Below are 18336 nucleotides of genomic sequence, written 5' to 3'. Positions count from 1 at the left end.
CGTGTGACCTCTGACACACTTAGCAATTGTAAGTCGCTTTGGATAAAAGCATCAGCTAAGTTAACAAATGTAAATACTAAACAATATATAATCTACAGTTATTTAAATAATGTTGTTTCAAGGTAGTGCAGAATTGACTGTCCCCAGTAATAAATAAAAAAAATTTAATATAACAAATTTTTAGTCAATGTATACATTGATATATATCCACTATGAGTCCAATGCGTTTTAAGTTTTGAAAGATGATGTCCTCCCCCCTCATATGCCTCACAGTGGTTTCGTCCTTTTTCAGTGACAAATCTTCTGAGTTATTTAGACCATCAGCAGGAGAGTGAGAAATATACAAAAGTATCTGTTTATTCCCCCGCATTGTGCTCAGAGTAATTTCAGTCAGCAGCTCTTCTCTCAGTAGCACTGCGTCTCTCCCTCTCCCTAGGAGCGGGTTACTATGGTGACGGGGACGCTCTGTGTCTCTGCAGCTATGAAACTTTGAGACAACATAGGAGGACAACAGGGATGTAGACAACACCGGTGGAGAACAGCAAGGCAGACATTACAGGAGGAGAACAGGAAAGCAGAATATGAAATATCCACCGTTGTAAATATCTTATCATGGAAGTAAGCAAGACTACACATCTGACCATTAAAAAACTGTTTTGCTATGCTATGGGACATATTTCTGTGTTTATCCAAAAGGTATTGAGTTTTGATACCCAGGCCTAATAGAGTTTTCCAAATGGGGATACACGTCCAGGGGGTCCTTGGAAAAATTGTGGAGTAGCACAGCTAGCTTGAAAAAATAGAAATTCTTGATTGACTAAAATATTTATCCACATATTTGTGTTTAGGAGAAAAGTAAACAGAAATAGTTTGTTATTGTCAACATCCCTCAGAAACCACCAGCATGTCACCTGACTTGGTTGTAACTTTGTTATTTACCAAGTTAGCAAGAAAGCAGAGAAGCCAAACTAGGGAGTTATACATGTAAGTTTAGTTTAGTTAATGTTAAGGTGACATTCGGATCTCTCAAACACAATTTTCAGAGGGAAAGAGAGTCAGAGAGAGAAGTGTCTGCGTGCACACGCGAGGAGAGCAGGAGGGAGAGAAAACAGAGATACCACAGCAGTAAGTGTGACAAACACGTCAGACCAGAAAAGACACACTTTCCAACTCAAGCCAACGAGTAGGCTACTGTAATATATAATTCATTTTATTGTTCACAAAAACACATATCAAAACGATCTACCCTAATTGCAAAGTTTTGGAGCTTTTTACATAACTGTATTTTATTTCACATTATAATTATCTCAATAAATTTATCAAATTATCTTCCCTAATTGGAAAGTTTATTGGCTCTCTGTTAGTATATCTCTTTGTTCTTCTTTGTTTTTTGTAATTGAACCTGGTCACCCATCAATGATATAAAGGATGAATGAAGGAATGAAAGAATGAATATTTAATACTATTAAATATACTATTCTTGTCCACTGTGAGGTCATTGTGATGTATCTCAACCAGTGGCTTCGTTTGTTGCTGCTGTTATTTCTTTTATTTAATCACAATAATGATACACAACTTTTAAGTAGTCTACTGAGCAAGGGTTGTTTACAGTCAGCAATAAACCAAATGATAATACACAGAGGTCCTCACATTGTAGTCGTGATGTATTCTAGATATCTATGAACCAGTAAAGTCAGTTAGCCAATATGCACATTACCAGAGCTGGAACTGGGATACCTAAAGGGAATTACACCTGTGTGTTTTCTGCTATAACATGTCAAAATCTGTGAAAAGGCCCGTAAAAGGCGTAATCTGTCTCACCCCCACAAGTACAACAACAATAAACAAACCATCAGGTGAGTGGGGAAGATGTCAATCAAGCACAGTCTGTACATGACCACGCAGTCCTGTGAGGAGGCCTTCTAGAGCAAAATAAGGGAACCTTGACCTTGTAAATGGCAGCTTTACAAAAACTGGAACATATGCAGGAGTATTGATCTCTGGCCCCTTATACAACCTATTCTCACATGACTGAAATTCCATAATTAGGTCACAAATTAGCCATTTTGATGAGCAACTCCAGTTGGCCATCTCATGGCAGGCCATGAGGTGTGGCTGAAAGCTTTGGAAAAGTTGGACAGTGTGATGAGAATTATATTTTGCATGCTAGTTTAGTTTAGCTTTTACATTTTGAGAAGGGATGGTTAACATTTCCTACATCTAAAAAAGACTTATTTCCACTGTGGTCCTTGACATATATATTTAAATTACAGTAATGCATGCAATACACCTGTCCAAAATTTAGTACTCATTGTTTACTGTAACTACTGATTGCTTATTATTTAGGAGGTAGCGAATGTGTGACTGAGGGAGTGATTTCAGACATAGATTAAGTTTGAGGAATGGATTAAACTGAGTTCAGTGTTTAAGTGAACTACAATCAGGGTTTTCACAATAAGACCATATTTAGATTCATTGTTTTAAAAAACGGTTTAGTAATGCTGACTACAGTGTTTTATAACCGGATCAAACTCATAAATGTTAAGAGGTATACCTCTAAATTATATTCTGACTTACTGCGAGGTTTTAAGAAATTGGTGGGTGGATAAAAGGAGGACTGAAACTGAGTGAGAGAAACCCGGAGACTGTGGGTCTACTGTGGCCGGATCAATGAAGACTCTTGATTCAAACTGCTGTCTTCGCTTCTAAAATCTGTGATCAGCTCTGAATGTGGCATTTAAAAAAGTTATTGGATAATTGTTTGAAAAAAAAACCCCACAACATTGTGGGGAGAAGGTTTGCCACATCCAGCCAGTATGTGTGACCCTTGCATGCCTGCAGGCAAGAAGCGAGAAGAGTCCCTTAAATCTGTGTTTGAGCTAATTGCTGTTGGATATAGGATGTTTATTGTGTGGATGAGCTGGCAATTGTGCCTGAAAAAACTCAAATTAGAGTATTTTTGCCGTATTTACATATGAGTAGCCCCAAGACAACAGGCATTAATCCTCCCATGCTGAGATGCAGGTGTAAAGCAAAGCAGAATAGGGACGTTTTTTAAGGTTATTAACAGGAAAACTAGTGTTATAGGATGGCAACCTGCTGGGGGGCTAAGTATGGCACTAAGTCTAGAGGGCTTGAGGTAAATAATAACCTTCCTCCACCTACAGTATAACATGGACCATCGGTGATTAAAAAGAGTGGGTGGTTGAGCGGTGCTCCATTTCAGTCAAAACTTTGTGATGTCACCAACAAAAAATTACACTTTTTTATTCAGTATTTCTCTTAAAAAACAGATTCCGACTTCAGACCATTATCTAAATTTCTGATGGTGACTGCAAAGTTTAAAAATACCAGATATGTCAGGATGCGTGCAATATATAGAATATTTCAATTTGATGGGAAGTCACAAAAAACATTAGGTCTCGGGTTGGATTAATTCACTCCAAAGTGTGATTTAACTAAACGTTTGAAACAAGCAGATAGAGATTGCATTTAGTTAAGAGACAATTTATGTTGGAAATGAGAGTTTTAAAAAAAATTTGAAAACCCCACAAAGAATAATTAAGTAAGCCTTCATAAGGTTTAAGGGGCTAGTTGACAATGATGACTAAGAACACGATTTGGGTTGCCAAAATGGAAAATCCTTTTGGCTGGTGTTGAGCCTTGCATTTGATCATGCAGTTATAAATGTTGATATTTTTTTAAGAGGACATCCAGTCTGTGATTGTAGAAATATTAATAATAGATTTAGGATTTGCTTTGCAACAGAAGGTCAGTGTTCAAACAGTTTACTGGAGGGGTCTTCTTGAGGAATTAAAGGGCCTGCTAAAAAGACAAAGTAAAAATAGTGTGGAAGCAGATAAACACCTGCCAGAAAGCAGTTATTTCTAATGGCTCATAAGTGGTCAGTAAAAAGGAATTGCTTTATTAACCATTGATTAAGCCATTAGTTACAGTTATTGGGTCCTTTATGGGGTTTATGCCTTAACAAAAAAGGTTAACGTGTAATTATATTATATTATATCACGACAGATCTACGGCTGAGGTACGGCTGTGATAATGATCAGAAATACATTTTCTTCATATCGCCCTTTTCTTCCCCGCCCTCCTTCGTCCTCGGCGGACGTGTTACATGCGCTCCTCTCTCCCTCTGACTTGTCGGGAGTCCCTTTAGGTAGAACGGCCCCGCAAACACATGAATTCAACACGGCCCGTGTGGCGAAGAGAAGAGCGGCTGCTGCGCATTGTAACTCCCACAAACACTGTGGATTCCAGCAAACTTCTTGTGTGCCTCTTGGAGAAAAAACACTCTCTTTTCATTTGTCCTCTTAGCCCTTTTCCAAGCTAAGTCTTTTCTTTTTTTTCCTCGCTCCCTCTTAATCCGTCCCTCTATTTCAGGACGAAAAAAAAAAAACACAAAACCAGGTTCACGCAGTGCTTTAGTGGCAAAAAGTGAAAGAGCTTGTGTTTTTTTTCTCTTTCTTTTTTTCTCTCCATGCGCAGAGTTTGAGTCTGGAAAATTGCTTCTTTTGAATAGACGAACGGAGGAACAACATTTAATAGGATCCAAAGGGAGTCTCTGCTCATAAACAGGTGGACGTTGGACGTCCTCGAATTTATACAAATAGTAAGTAAGTATCCTATAGGCTACGCCCGGCGAGGAAAATGAGGGACCCCATCTCCAAGGATTAGCAGCTTTCTCCTGAAAAAAAAAAAAAAATCCCAAACAAAGAAAAAAAAAAAAGGAAATAAGTTATGTTAACCAAATGAAAGCAGGGACGTCCAGTCCAATGCGTGTTTAATGAAGAAAACACAGTTTTGATAGGCTAATATTTTCACCCATTTTCTTGAGGGAAGTGGTTTCATATTTGTGTGGTAGATGACATATGGTAGCCTGTGTGAGCCTTGCCACCCCCTCCATTAAGGGGGTGAGGGCGTGCAGGTTGACGAGGGCGTCTCCCTGTCACCTAGTTAAGAGTTTGGGTGCCCGCTGATGTCAGGAGACAGTGATCTGCGCTGAGGAGGGGCGGCGCTGCCAACATGTGACAGAGAGCAGTCGGCTGGTTTCTCCACACCCATCTGACCATTAAAGAGGTAAACTCCAACACAGACTAAACTTTATGCTTCGCATTCTCCCGGAGCTCAGACTACAACATTTTCCGTCTTTTATCCCTCTACACTTTTTCTTCTTCCTCTTCTCCCTAACTACCTCAGTAATGCCCTGGTAATTTTGTGTGCACTAGTTAATGAGCATTAATCCATCACCCCTGGATGCTATTGTTGCAGGGGGGGGTGGCAATTTGAATGCAAATGCATGACACTGTGACAGCAAGGTGCTTATTAAACTGATGTGTCCTCCTGTCTTTTCTGCTGGGAGCTCAGGAGAGTGAAAAGACGCGGGGCAGCTGGAGGAGCTGGTCGGACTATACCGGGAGTTGCTCACACCAAGTCCTGTTCTGCTGCAAGCAAAACATCAACAACAAAATGGCAAGTTCTGCCTCTCTGGGGACGGTGATGTCCTGCGGTAGGACCGGACCGTCCGCGGCTCCTAAGACCCTGGCTTTCTCCATAGACCGGATCATGTCCAAGAGCTCGGAGCCGAAGGAGACCGTGGACGAGCGGTCAGAGGGGAAGAAGCTGCTGGGGCTCTGCTCCCCGATCCCCTGCATGATTCCGCTGCAGCCCTTCAGCTACGACCTCCAAGCCAAGGCGCTGATGAACTACTCGGAGTTGTGGAGAGCCAGTTTCAGGGGGACTTTTTGTGGTTCCGCAACCGCTCCCTGCAAAGGGAACTGTGCCGTGTGCGGCAAAGCGGAGCCGGGCTTGAAGCAGCCGCTGCTGACATCGGGGAGCAGGGTGGTGAAACCACAGGTCATCCACCAGGCCGTGGCCGTGCCCAGCGGCGGCTCGCTCTACTATCTCAACTACCTGGACTCTGCGTACCAGCAGTCGGAGCTGCTGGCCGGACACTGGTTCTCGAGCCCGCAGGCCCAGGCCTCTCTGTCGGCGCACCACAGACTTTTGCTGCTGGAGAACGCCAAGCTGGCCGGGGTCGGGGCCGACAAGCTACCCACACCTCAGTACCCGCACAAGGAACATCTGCCAGGGCAACTGGACCAGATAGTGAAAGAGAACAGCGGCCTGAGCGCCGAGAAGAACGGCATCAAGACGCACAGCAAACTCAGCAGCAGCGGCAGCAGCGCTGCTGACGGAAAACCCAAAAACTTCACATGTGAAGTGTGTGGAAAGGTAAGCTTATTTTTTTGAAGTGTGTAGTCTAGGCTACTGCATACACAAACACACACCTACTTTAGTTTACAATTAATGTAGCCTAGGCCTATTTTTTTATTTTATTTTATTTAGACTCAACATTTTTAAGTTAAATTAAAAGGATCAACGAAAAACTTTAAATAAACACTACAAAATAAACTATTCAGTTGCAGCCCATTAAATTCCATATTATCTAAAATATATCTATTTATGCAAGCAGATATCTGAGGCACTCTCAATCCAGATCGCCGGGGTCAAATTCTTAATGATGTCCTGGGTATTTTTGTATTATCCGCAGGTTTTTAACGCGCATTATAATCTGACCAGACACATGCCGGTGCACACCGGGGCCCGGCCCTTCGTTTGTAAAGTGTGCGGGAAAGGATTCCGGCAGGCCAGCACGCTGTGCAGGCACAAGATCATCCACACACAGGTGAGCTGCAGCGCACAGACGTCGTTTTCTTGATCATTACCGGGCTTTTAAAATCCCACCTTTCATTTTATTTTGTTTTAACTGTGTTTTTTTCTCGTTATGTTTTTTTTTTTCCCCATTCAGGAAAAGCCTCATAAATGCAACCAGTGTGGGAAGGCGTTTAACAGAAGCTCGACGCTCAACACTCACGTACGGATTCACGCAGGATACAAACCTTTCGTCTGTGAGTTCTGCGGGAAAGGTTTCCACCAGAAAGGTAAATAATCCACCGCGATGCCATCTTTAAAAGGCTCAATTACAATGGACGTTATTAGTCCAAACACCTTTTGCAGTTGTTGTTTTTTTTATATAGCTAGGCTGTTTCTGTTATCCTAAAGTGGTTGTAATACTCCGAAAATATTTCAGTGGTTAGCGCCTCTGCCCTAAACTGTACAAAAAAAAATTGAAGCTTCATCGTGTGCTTTATTGCATCATAAAATGTATTCTCAAAGCCAGAAATCTTGTTTCAAGAATCAAGTGTCTTTTTTTTTTTACATGATCATCTTCCTGTTCCTGGTAGTGACCGTTTCTAGAAAATACCTGCACAGGGAACAAGTGAGATGACACTTCTTTTAATGACAGAAAATTTTGAGGACTCCGCAAAAGATTTTTTTTCAAATGTTATGATACTCTATCTATTCTTATAACGTAGCTGCTGGGTGATATTTTGTTGGTGTACTAGTAGTCCTATGTTTTCAGTGTAGGGCTATTTTTTCCCTGCAAATTTTTCGACTTGAGGGGAAAAATAGTTTATTCGCCTATATGCAGTAATTTCACTGCATTTAATCTGGCATGAGGAAACAGGATTGTTTTCTAAAACAATGACAGTTTATAGGACACGCATATTCCTGTAGGGATGCAGCCACGCTATGATCTGACTTCAACTTTATGTGTGGACAAAATCCAGTGAATCCGCAGGGAATCAATATTTGCTGCTCCTGTCTGTAAGAGTAATGAGAGGAGAAGTAATTGCAGGCCCACCGATGAGCATGAAGCGATCAGTGGAAATAGGACATGTCACTTTACACGGACTAATTCTCCCTTCAAGACTGCAGCATTTGCTCTGGGTCAGCTGCTGGACCCCAGCAAATTTGTGAATCTGGGCTTTTCTTGTTGAGTTGTCGCCGCGCTTGATTTTGACAAAGTTTGACAATTTCTTGACTTCGACACACAAAACCGTGATTAATGAAGGCTGGGCAGAGCTGAGCGGCCAAGGAGACTCTAACTTCACAATGAACTGCTAACCTTGGCGGGGGAACAAAAAGAGAAGAAAAAGAGGCCTGTTTCATCCTCACTTTCTTATAAGATCCCCAGTAAACGGCACAGTGACTCACTTTAATCTCCTGGGGGGTTTTTTCAGTGCCCTTTTAAAAATGATCCATTTCAACTGTGATCTCACAGGGAAAAATCCACCAGGTGAAATCACTCCATTCAAATTTTGTGCAGCTTCATTTGTTGTTGTTTTTTTTAGATCTTATTGAATGCAGTTGCATCATTTACTTTGTTTTTATATATTAAGGATTTAGAAAAAAGGCCCAAAACTCCAATACAGCTGGAATTAACCTTAAAAATCCAGATGCTTTCAATGATTTCAGGGAAAATAAGACTGGCGTTATGTAATGCATATTGGCTTTATTTCTACTGATGATGTTTCTGAGGAATGATTTGTATTCTGTCCTCTTTTTTTATCCCATGGTGGTAAAGGCCTACTGAAGCTGCTGTCTGGTTTAGTGCGGAGTGCTTATTTGTTTGAATTCACATAAAGACATGTTACAGGGAAAAGAAGTTGAGGTCATGTTTGGCCAACTAACATGTACATTCTGCGCTGTTTTCACACATGTTCGCACAGAATTTCCCTGATTTTCCTGACATTCCATGTTATGAACTGTCATTTACACTTGAAGTCACAGGAAGTTGCGCCGGTTTGATGTTATTCACACTCTTTTGCAAGAAAGTTCATGGTACATTCAGTGCTGAAAGGACGAGTTGTAAAAATACCTAACAGCTGGTTCTATTTTATGTAATCTGAGGATTTGCTGTCTTTTTGTCCATTTAATCCTTTTTTGAATTACTGGTCAGACTAAAAGTTAAAACTTGACTTGAGCCTCTGGTCTCTAATAATGAGATGAGATTTTGTAAAAAATTGACATTTTATAGATTAAAAAAATACAAAAACGTATTGTTATTAATTAAAAATAATAGTTGCAGGCTATAACTTGCACCTTTTGCTCCGTTCAAAGACATTTCCTCAAATGATGTTTCTGTTTAATGATCCAATTCCTCTCATGCATGTGGTCATTATTGCTTTTTTTTTTTACTTCCCAGGAAACTACAAGAACCACAAGCTGACTCACAGCGGAGAGAAGCAGTACAAGTGCTCCATCTGCAACAAAGCCTTCCATCAGATCTACAACCTGACCTTCCACATGCACACGCACAACGACAAGAAGCCGTTCACCTGCGCCACCTGCGGCAAGGGCTTCTGCCGCAACTTTGACCTGAAGAAACACATCAGGAAGCTGCACGACAATGTCTTCTCGGCGGCCACAGAGGCCTCCAGAGAGCTGCAGAGCTGAGGCATACTGCTAATTCCCCCATTGTAATATTCCACCTCGGACTGTTAGGCCTCAGAAAAGACTGGCTTATGTCCTGCATTTGTTGCCACATTGAACAGTTTTTGAAGTCCAGAGAGAAGGTGCAGTCCAATAAAACTTGACACGATCCCTTGAAAAGAACTGTGCAATCCTATAAGTGTTAGGATCCTGCCCAAATGTCCCAGCAATGACACTGTACGGAATACACAACAGACCAGAAGGAACAACACCACCTTACACTAAACACTGGGTCCCATACTGTGGGAATGTTATAGGGATTTCTTTCTGCCGAGATCAGATTTCTTCCTGCTGTCCAGGCATCAAACAGGGGAGAAATCATCTGTCTCGATGACAGAACTGTAAATAATAGGTTATGAAAATAAAGATTGTTATTTAAAATGTGAATCATTGCCATTTTGTGTATTTCACAGGAAAAAAAATGTAAATGTGAATTAAAAAGTTCTAACTTATGATCAAACTTTGAGCCATGTTGTTTTTTTCATTTTTTGAAGGCGTTTGAAAATAAAACTGAACAATATGTGTGTTGGTTGAGTGTAGCAACATTTTTAGGTGTGGGTTTTTGCTGACTGGTCCACGACTTGACAACATTTCAGAAAACACATGAACAAATTCAAAAACACAACACCTTTAGAAAAAACATGCATAGGCCTACAGCCTAAACATGGAACAGGAAACAAATTTTACAAAAAAAAAACGAATCAAAACAGGAAACAGCAACATTTCAAGAACAACTTCAAACTATTATGATTTGCTGTTTTCTTATTTGTTCAGTTGATTTGTTTAATAGCATTTTGTTTTCTTCTTTGTTTTGCATGTTGTTTTATTCTGTTGGATTTAGTTATTTATTTATTTTTCTTAGAGTTGTTGCTGTGTTTTAAACCTCATTTATCCATTTGTTAACATGTCAGATGAGCTAACAGCTTTAAGGTGACTGTTTTATTTAAATACATGACCGTAATGGGATGAATTCTAAATATGATGCCCTCAGTGTGGTGTGGACAACATTAAGGCATACATCACATCTATTACCGCGGAGGCATCAGTCTGCTAAAAGTTGTGGGTGTTTTATTTTGAAGTGTTGTTAGAAACCCACATATAGACTCAGTCAGGCGGTACTGTATGCTCTGCAGCCACTTTGCTTCACCATTTATTGACAGACACGATCTTAATAATGCAGCATTTACACTTGACTGCGGCGTAATGGCGCAAATGATCAGAGATAACATGGGCCCTTGAAAGCGAATTACATTAACCAGCTAAACTGCTTGGGGAGGCTTGATTGAGGAAGGTGGGGGGGGTGGGGGGTACTGTCGCATCCGGAGCCGCTCATCAGAACAGGAGATAATGGAGCACTCAGGCCGCAGCTCCTCATCTGGGCCTCCGCGTTAATAGACCACAAGTTATTCTCCTCACGGCTCCTGGAACAATATTATCCCTGCACACATTCTGTCGAGAGGCAGATCCGTGTTCCCAAATGGCGCTCTTTCTATTAACAGCCAATTAGCGCTCAGCCGGGCCGGCCAGGCCTGCAGAAGCCTGGCAGGGCTAATATTGCCAGATTGAATGCCCTGCTCACCTATTTCATCAGTCTGCACCAGGGACACAGACACACAGACATTTGCACCGAACTGTAAACTTTAACAAAACAGACTAAAGGGCTCTTGTAGTTGGTTAAAAGAAAGAAAATAAGTTGGGCAGCCTACAGCGACAACGGACTTATCCTTTCTGTATCAGCCCAGGTTACTGTAGCATTCAAATTAAAATGATATCATCTAGGGTTTACAGAAGTCTAATTCCTCTTGGTCTAGTGGAATCCTTTAGGCTGAAGCTGCAACAAAGCTGAGTTCAACCATTTGGTATGGTTAAATTCCATCTGATGACCTTGTCATGTCATTCAAAATGCCAAAACACTTTCCTCTGCAGCAGATAATCCAGACATCTGCAGTTTCTGTGTGCATAGCCTATTTTTTTTTTATTAAAATAACGTTCATGCCTTATGATTTCTAATGCTATCCACACAGCATTAAAAAAAACACAGAGGGAGCAATAAAAAAACACACGAAAACACACACACACACACACACACCCCTTGAGCGTGTGTGCAGAGCCTCCAGACTGCCTGAACCACAATGTCGGAAGCCGTAAACAACCTAAAGGCGCGCAGGTTGTCCTTTTCTCTGCACTCTTTTTTTCTGCACCTCTCCCAACATCTGAGCAACCGCCTCAGTATCCACAAACACGTTAATTGACGAACGGGAGCTTTAATTAAGGCGCGCCCACGCCGAGGAGATTATAGAGGCAGGGTGCTGGAGGGAGCGCGAGAGCGGGAGCGCGCGCTAATCGGCTGTCAACAACATGAGGACATCTTTCTTTTGCTTCCTCCGCCGCCGGGGGATCACCGGGGATTCAGGCAATTTACGGGCCACAAAGGAGCTCGTTTGAGACAGGAAGAGAAGAAAAGAGAGAGGCGGACTTTTTGTCTGGCCGATTGAATTGATTGTAAATGGGAGATTAGCGGGGAAGCTTCAGCAGCGGCCCTAAGTGGCCGATCGAGGAGGAGGGAGAAAAAGGGACCAATTAAGTCTACCAAATGTTAACTTACATCAGTTTCCCCTTAGTTTAGCCCACATGAAATTCCAATTAAAGCGTCCCCGAGCTAGCAGCTTTTTATTCTTTAGAAGAGGGTGGAGGGGTGACAGTTTAACGTTCCCACAACATCTGATAACATTACCTACAGGCTCTGTGATGGGCCATTTGGATAGCAATGCAAACATTTTATGTAATTTAACAATAATACAAACACCCTGGCCTAGATATTAACAGTGTGAGAATATGGACAATTTAATTGATATCCTGCTGGCCTGTCTAAGAAAAAAGTAAATAAAAATGTCTTATGACAGGAACTGATCAGCATAACTTTATTAGGAAATAAATATGAATCAAATTAAATGTAAACACCAACAAAACAAGAATTTTGTGGGACATGCCATAAAGCAAAGAAAAAACAGACTGACAGAGGAAACTGTCCACTGAGCTTCTGAATCTGCAATCAGCATAGGCTACAGACATGGAGTCCTTAAAGGAAACAAATGAAAACATTATAAACCTAGTGTTTGTTAGGGGGACGGTTTGAGTTTTAATGTTCATAGGACATTTTGAGGATGTTTTGACTTGAACAGAACAGTTTGTGGCAAGATGTTCTGACAGTAAAACACAGATTTACAGAATCTCCCGTTTTTATATTTGCACTTTTTAAGAAGGGCAAATAGAAATTGATCTTTTCTGGATGGATCGTTTCTTTTCTCCCCAGTAGTTTTCATTTTATTTGATTGTTGTTCTGTTCTTAATATTGATGGTAGAGAAGCACCCGGCACCCAACCCCTACCCCACCCCACCCCGGCCCTCGTTAGGGAAGCACTGGCCCTTTGGCACAATGGGCCTCCGAGATTCATTGTAAAGTACTGAGGGGTTAATGAGCAGTGGCTTCTCTCCCCTCTTTGGCTATATTCTTGCTTTAAATGAGAGGCTGCTGAAAGGATGGAGGATGGAATGGGCCACAATGGAATTTAGAAATGTTGAGATGTTATGTTTCAAAACACACATCTGTTACATTTCTTACGGAGCAAGTTTGACATTGTCTTTGTTGATTAAAATGCTGGCATTGACCCTGTCTTAAAAACATACCCAGAAAGCCCTGAATGTACCCGGAATCCAGGGTGCGATGCATGGAAATGAGCCACTCAAGAAGCAGCCGAACACACAGATTAAATTGGAACAGCCACGGTATTCACTCGCACCTCATTTAGATTCTTTTACAAAGTCAACCCTGAGCCTTTCTCCACCAAAAACTCATCAGAATGTCTTAAAGACGGTGGCGAGCAGCTTGTCCCTGGGATGTGCCTGCCCGCCTGCCTTGGCATGTCAAGGGCACAGCGGGCCGGGAGTAGGTGCTTTGTGGCTGGGAGGGGAAGTGGTGGGCTGCTGGGAACTGAGCAGGGAGGGAGCTCTCATCGCTGATCTGTTGTCAGACTCCCCTCTCTGACCTCCATCCATCCAGCCATCCATCTGTCTATGTGGTCTGTAGTTCCAGGGTGAGGAACCCGAGGGGGAGCCTCCATCTCACTTAGGTGGAGGAGGACGACGTAGGTCTGACCCCGCCAGGTTTAGCTGTTTCTAAACAAACTAAAGAGAACTGACAATTTCAATTATGTTTAATTACCCATTTCATGACCAAAAAACATCCCAAAACTAATACAGTATTCCCTGCTTTACTGCCACACCTGTTCTTGTAAGATGATTTTCCAATTAACTGTCTAGTCATTAAAAAAGCATAAACACCAAACATTCGCTAGTCTTCTCTCGAATATCTTTGGGTTGTTGACTGTTGGTCGAACACAACAAGCAGCTTCGAAGACATCTCCTTCTACTCTGGGACATTTGTTAAGGCTGTTTTTCACTTTGTTTTTAGTGTTTTATACACTAAAGAATTAAACAAAAACAACTGATGAAAAACAGTGACCGACTGAACAATAATAATTAAAGAATCTTAAGTAGCAGAATAACACGTTTTCTTGCACCTGCTACAGAAATTTCACATGTAATCATTCCCATTAAAAGTATGGCAACATTAAAAGCATGGGTATGAGTAAAAGAGGACTCCTTCCTAAATGCTTTCCAAAGTTACAGTGCATTACAGGTCATCAGAACATATCAGAGCATAGCAAGTTGTGTTCTGAAATTCATTGTTTGCACATTTATGATATAATTCTATCCCAGCTTACTGTGCATTTTACCACATTTAATTAATTCAGTTTTTGTGAGAAGTAATTTATAGTTAAATAATTTATATAGCGTTTTCTAAAGGATACATTTATTTTTTTTAAATCTATATTTTCACAGAACTATATTTGCATATTGGGAGACCCCACAGACAGTTGAGGAAATTCTAATTCTATCAAGTAAAACGTCTGCGCAGATTTACACAGAAAAGGCCTTTATGGCTAACCACAGAGAATGTGTAAAAAAAGAAAATCACATAATTTGCTCGCCAGAAATTAATCTGCACCCTCTGCAGTCAGCAGCACCCTGTTTTTCTTTAAAGATCTTATTAATCGATCGGTTTGACCACATTTGTTGTTTTGATGTTTTTGCCACGCTGAAAGTCATACAAAACATACTTGCAAGAATACAAAAGACAACAGCCACGCAAACATCTCCAAATGTACAAACTCCTGTGCATTTGCTGACATGGAGATGGAAAAGCCTTGTTCTGACAAGAGGTGTGCAGCACATGTCGGCCTACAAATGAATCTACAAACTGAACTGACTATACTGAATCATGATCCGCTCAGCTGTGATTCATAGTCTGTTACTGTTTGGTTTGAAGCGTAGTTAAAGACAGCAAAAGCCACAGAAACAATCAGGATGTGAGAACTGTTGCAAATAGATGGATGCTGAGCCATTAACCTTATGTACAGTATTGCTTGGACTGTATAGGTCTACTTTGGTTCTGAAGTTAAACCAGCAGCTGACTGAACACAGTTGGCCCAGTACCCAATGTGAATCCCAGGGAACAATGTATGTGTATGCATGAAATCATATTCACCATGTCAGAGACTTATGACACTCGCTGGGGCAGCTATTTTGGCACTGGGAGACAATATTGGTTGTACTGGGTGCCATAACAAAATCAATAACTATTTTTGGGTGTGCTATTGGACACCAGAACTGTACGAAACACTAATAGTGTCCCATTTATCAATAAAAAACAACAACAGCATCTATTCAAATATGTCTCTCTTTGTCCAGCTTATTACAAGCAAATTAATTTGATCTTCTCCTTCTGCAAACCAATGAGCCATTTTCTCCATCACGCTCTGGCTGCACTCAGCCCTTTTCTAGTGGCATTAAAGCAGTGTGTCATTGTTAGGGAGGATCAGTTGATTCGGGGATGTCCGGTGCCACTGCTAATCCTTTTGACCTGACCTGGCCCTGCTGGGAAACGTCCTCTCCTCCTTCACTTTAGGCCACCTTGTTAATGATGAACCACTCTGCTGGCTTACACAATTAAAAGACCCCCCCCCAGACTGAATGAATCTCTACATGATGCTGGCCAACAAACAGAGGTCACACCAGGATGAGCATTCACTCTGAAAAACTAAACAAAAAAAACGTTTTAAATGCTTTTCCTTGAAACTGTTTAAATGTTGCTTAATACCAAGGGAAGACTGAGGTAAGTGACTGAAGCCATATAGCAAATTTTTTTAAACTTGAAACTAGAGTGTGGGGCTTTTTTTATTTTATTTAAATGAACGTCTGTTACATTCAAGCTCTTGCCAAACGAGTTCACACAATGCTGTTTAAGCCTATCCTATACATCATAAGCCTGTCAACAGTGTTGTGTAAGTTCTCTTACTGTCAGAAGGGGGAGACAAAAGTTCCTCTCTGCAGGTGGGCTCGTGGTTGTAAGAATCAAAATGTGTAGTTTTGAGCTTTTGTAGATGTATTTAAAACTTTTTAGCTCACTGATTTCTTCTTTTGCTAGTACAATGAAAAAAAAGTGTCCCTCAGGGATCAACAGTTTAGTCTCGTCTCTTAATAAATTTTCTACTTGTACTCTCATTTTCATCTGTGATTAGTTTGTTGTAAAACCCACATTTTTCCTGAGCCCAAGCTCTTGTAAAACACAGGAATTAACCATCTACTTGAAACTGATTACCCAGGATAACTGATGTTAGATTTAGTTTAGCCAGGTTAAGACAACAACAGCCTAACTAAGATGAATTCACTCAGTGAGACAGTGGATCTATGTCACACAAACATTAGCCAGATTCATCACTTTAAGCCTTAAGAAAGAATTGCACTATTATGTCTTGAAACATAAGTAAAATTCCTTGTATGTATACTTGGCCAATAAAGTTGATACTGATTCATTCTATGCTGTATTTTGCAAAAATAAGTTAAGAGGACAGCTGTGTTCATATATACTGTAAAGCTAAAATGTTTAGCCATCAATTACACATAAGTCATGCTAGGGCAACATATCAATACTTGCAGAGCAAGAAACACGTGAGACTAAATCTGCAGTTAGCGTCCTTTTTCTTAATTAATCCGCTGATTAATAATTTCCACTATAAAAACATCATGCATTAGGACAAATGTCCTTTTTAAGTTCCCAGTTCGCAAACAAATGTCTCCACTGCTTATTTAGTGTGATCGAATCACCCAAAAGCATTGAGTTTACAGTTATGTAAAAAAGCTGTAAATCTCCACATTTGTTTTTCTTATGGATTGTTTTTTTGTCAATCAACTAATTAAGTAACTGACAAATGACTTCAGCTTTACATGACAGTTTAAAATGAGAACAACCCCCCCCCCCCCCCCCAAAACATACATAACAGACCCAAAGCAAGAAGTGATGTATGGAGTCCACATTGCTTTAGCTGCTAATGTTTGTGTGTGAGACTGATTCTTGATATTAGATGATTCTGCATAAGCCTGTATTACATTCAATGATAATGTTTTTTATGTTAAAATCTAAAAGTGTATTTTCCGCAATATCTGTACAGGGAAACTATGCTATGGTTACAGTAAGGGGAAAATCATGGTTATGGGAAATAAGTGGTAAAAATCAAATGTTATTAGCACGTCTGTCATCGGGGCACAAAAAATAGAATGTGACAACTTGCACTGAAAGGGCAACTGGCTGTGCAAGTATTTTCCCTACTTAACCACTTTAACTCTATATAATATGCACCTAAATATATGCTTGTGCCCAAATTTTATCTTCTTTAATTTAATGTGGGAAAGATATATTATATATTACCACCAAACAGGCACAAGTGGGAGAAGATGTTCCTCCCTGCCCTAAAAGTCAAAGATTTTTTTTTTTTTTACAGTGCACTGCAGCATAAAAACCCAAACAGTCAGAGAGCGATAACCTGTGTGCTTTTTCTTGGGGAACCAATGTCAGTGTTTTCTTTGACTAGTAAACTAATTAGAGCATGATAAAGGACTTCATTAAAAATCAAACACAACAAGGTGGTGCCATGCCAAGCCAGAATCAATATCAACAAAAGGCACAAAACAAACACAAAATTCATACGTGTCCTTTCAGCTGCCCACTTAATCCATCAGTCGATATGAATAGCACTGCACATTCTGACTCTACCCGGTGACGGCAGAAAGACATCCGCGGAAGCACAATCAATACGGTGACTAACGTGGAATTCAGCGAGCACAATCCCCCCACTGGGCTTCTCTAAGAGCAATAATGCAACTTAAGTATGTTCAGCTGGGGAAGAATTTTCACAGTAGCTCCAGAAAGCTGGGTTCTGCCTAAGTGCACAACATTTGAAAAAGGCCTTTTCTGTTTTCTGAGCTATAGGAGAGCTGAAAGGTATGTGATTACAGTGACATGAGTGAAGTTGGGGGCTCTAAAAGAGGAAATGTTACACTCGTGCCTGTGCAGTTGACGTGGAGTGGTGCCAGGCTACCTTAAGGCCAGTGTTACTTCCTCTTAGTGTAAAACATAAAGCCTTCTATTTAATGTGAGACAACATGACAACATTCAAGGCCTCTGTGAGGGAAAAGAAAAAGAGACGGCAGCCTGGGCTCTTAAGTGGACGTGACATGTCATGATCAAAGGAGAGGCTCAGGACTTACAAGCTCGCACAGGGTCAGAGGGAAGCCTCAAACGACCCCACCAGGCACAACATTCAGCAGCCGCTCTGATCTGTGAAATCGGAATTCTGAGTGAAAATTAAAAAAAAATTACTCTTCAGCAACAATAGTATGTCATTTGCAATTTAAATAGCGTCAGCAGTTGATACAAATCTGTGATCTCTCCGGGCTCGAGATCCAAACAAATGCAACAGACTCAAAGTGTGAAATAACAGGCTGTAAAAACACAGCATGCCAAAATATTCTCCCTCCTCCATTCTTTCCCTCCCCTCCACTTGCCCCTGCTATACCAGCAGC

The 18336-nt window shown here is 40.9% G+C and overlaps 1 protein-coding gene across 1 annotated transcript; it reads left to right on the top strand.

Annotated features, from left to right (window-relative positions):
• Positions 1-5473: 5473 nt before the first annotated feature.
• On the top strand, positions 5474-9524 carry fezf2 (FEZ family zinc finger 2). Its single transcript, XM_046029059.1, has 4 exons — positions 5474-6249; positions 6569-6703; positions 6827-6959; positions 9068-9524. The coding sequence occupies exons 1-4, from the start codon at positions 5485-5487 to the stop codon at positions 9316-9318; spliced, it is 1284 nt and encodes a 427-aa protein (XP_045885015.1). The 5' UTR covers positions 5474-5484; the 3' UTR covers positions 9319-9524.
• Positions 9525-18336: the final 8812 nt, after the last annotated feature.

Source organism: Micropterus dolomieu, linkage group LG18 (genome assembly GCF_021292245.1).
Source record: "Micropterus dolomieu isolate WLL.071019.BEF.003 ecotype Adirondacks linkage group LG18, ASM2129224v1, whole genome shotgun sequence".
Taxonomy (NCBI): domain Eukaryota; kingdom Metazoa; phylum Chordata; class Actinopteri; order Centrarchiformes; family Centrarchidae; genus Micropterus; species Micropterus dolomieu.
This window is presented reverse-complemented; position numbering and strand designations above follow the sequence as displayed.